Below are 1,405 nucleotides of genomic sequence, written 5' to 3'. Positions count from 1 at the left end.
TATATATATGTAGAATAAAGTACTATACATAGTACTTTATTCTCTCTATATATAGTACTTTATTCTCCATATATATAGCACTTTATTCTCCATATATATAGTACTTTATTCTCCATATATATATAGTACTTTATTCTCCATATATAGTACTTTATTCTCTCTATACATAGTACTTTATTCTCTCTATATATAGTACTTTATTCTCTATATATACAGCACTTTATTATCCATATATATAGCACTTTATTCTCCATATATATAGTACTTTATTCTCCATATATATAGTACTTTATTCTCCATATATAGTACTTTATTCTCCATATATATAGCACTTTATTCTCCATATATATATCACTATTCTCCACATATATATATAGCACTTTATTCTCCATATATATAGTACTTTATTCTCCATATATATAGTACTTTATTCTCCATATATAGTACTTTATTCTCCATATATATAGCACTTTATTCTCCATATATATAGCACTTTATTCTCCATATATATATTTCTATTCTCCATATATATATATATAGCACTTTATTCTCCATATATATAGCACTTTATTCTTCATATATATAGCACTTTATTCTCCATATATAGTACTTTATTCTCTACTAGCTGGAGTACTTGTCCCCTGGATGGAAGTTATGTAAATTCTTGATTAATGAAAGGTTATCTTACGACATGAAAAGTTGCTTCCCTTATATGTAGTTGTAAAAAACACCCATAAAAACTGCAAAACACAATGTGAAACCACAAATTTGCATGTATCTCTGCATGGATCAAACAAACTTCATGCCAAACTCGGTGAAGATCCATTTACAGGGGGCAAATTAGTGATAAAAACTGCAAAACTGAAAACTTGTATGTTTCCCCGCATGGACCTATTGAACCTCATACCAACTTTGGTGAAGATCCATCCACACCCTGCAAAGTAGTTACATGGACATACAACATACAGTAGTATTATATTCATATAGATTACAAAGTGCAAACCTGTTAGATTTGTGTGCTGATTTATATGTGATCTCCAAGGTAAATATGGAGATTCATTTCTCTGTAAAGCTTCACAAACATATTCATCAAGGAAGGAAAGTGTTGAGTCAATCTGCAAGAAAAGATTAACTAAAAATCATCATAAATGAAATTCATTCAGAAACAAATGTATAGCATTAGTAGAGACGTTTGAATTATGCTTTTAACATCTTCCTACCAGATGTATAGTCATCTGCTCAAATGGTTAGTATATAGCACATAGTTGCAACGTCATAACTATACAAGTTGAAAAAACTAAATATCAAAGAAGAATTCTATACTTTTATTCATAACTGTAATATTACAAACTAGAATAGAAAGAAATATGTATATGTATGTATGTATGTGTGTGTGCGTGTGTGT

At 28.8% G+C, this 1,405-nt stretch overlaps 1 protein-coding gene across 2 annotated transcripts in view; it reads right to left on the bottom strand.

Annotated features, from left to right (window-relative positions):
• The window catches only part of LOC106458750 (AP-4 complex subunit epsilon-1-like), a 92,916-nt gene that overhangs the window by 8,701 nt on the left and 82,810 nt on the right, over positions 1–1,405 (bottom strand). For both annotated transcript variants that reach the window (XM_022385062.1, XM_022385063.1), the window contains exon 17: positions 1,004–1,115. In XM_022385062.1, coding sequence (XP_022240770.1) covers positions 1,004–1,115 — 112 coding nt within the window. The remainder of the gene's footprint in view (positions 1–1,003; positions 1,116–1,405) is intronic.

This window comes from Limulus polyphemus, unplaced genomic scaffold, assembly GCF_000517525.1.
Source record: "Limulus polyphemus unplaced genomic scaffold, Limulus_polyphemus-2.1.2 Scaffold509, whole genome shotgun sequence".
NCBI classification, from domain to species: domain Eukaryota; kingdom Metazoa; phylum Arthropoda; class Merostomata; order Xiphosura; family Limulidae; genus Limulus; species Limulus polyphemus.
This window is presented reverse-complemented; position numbering and strand designations above follow the sequence as displayed.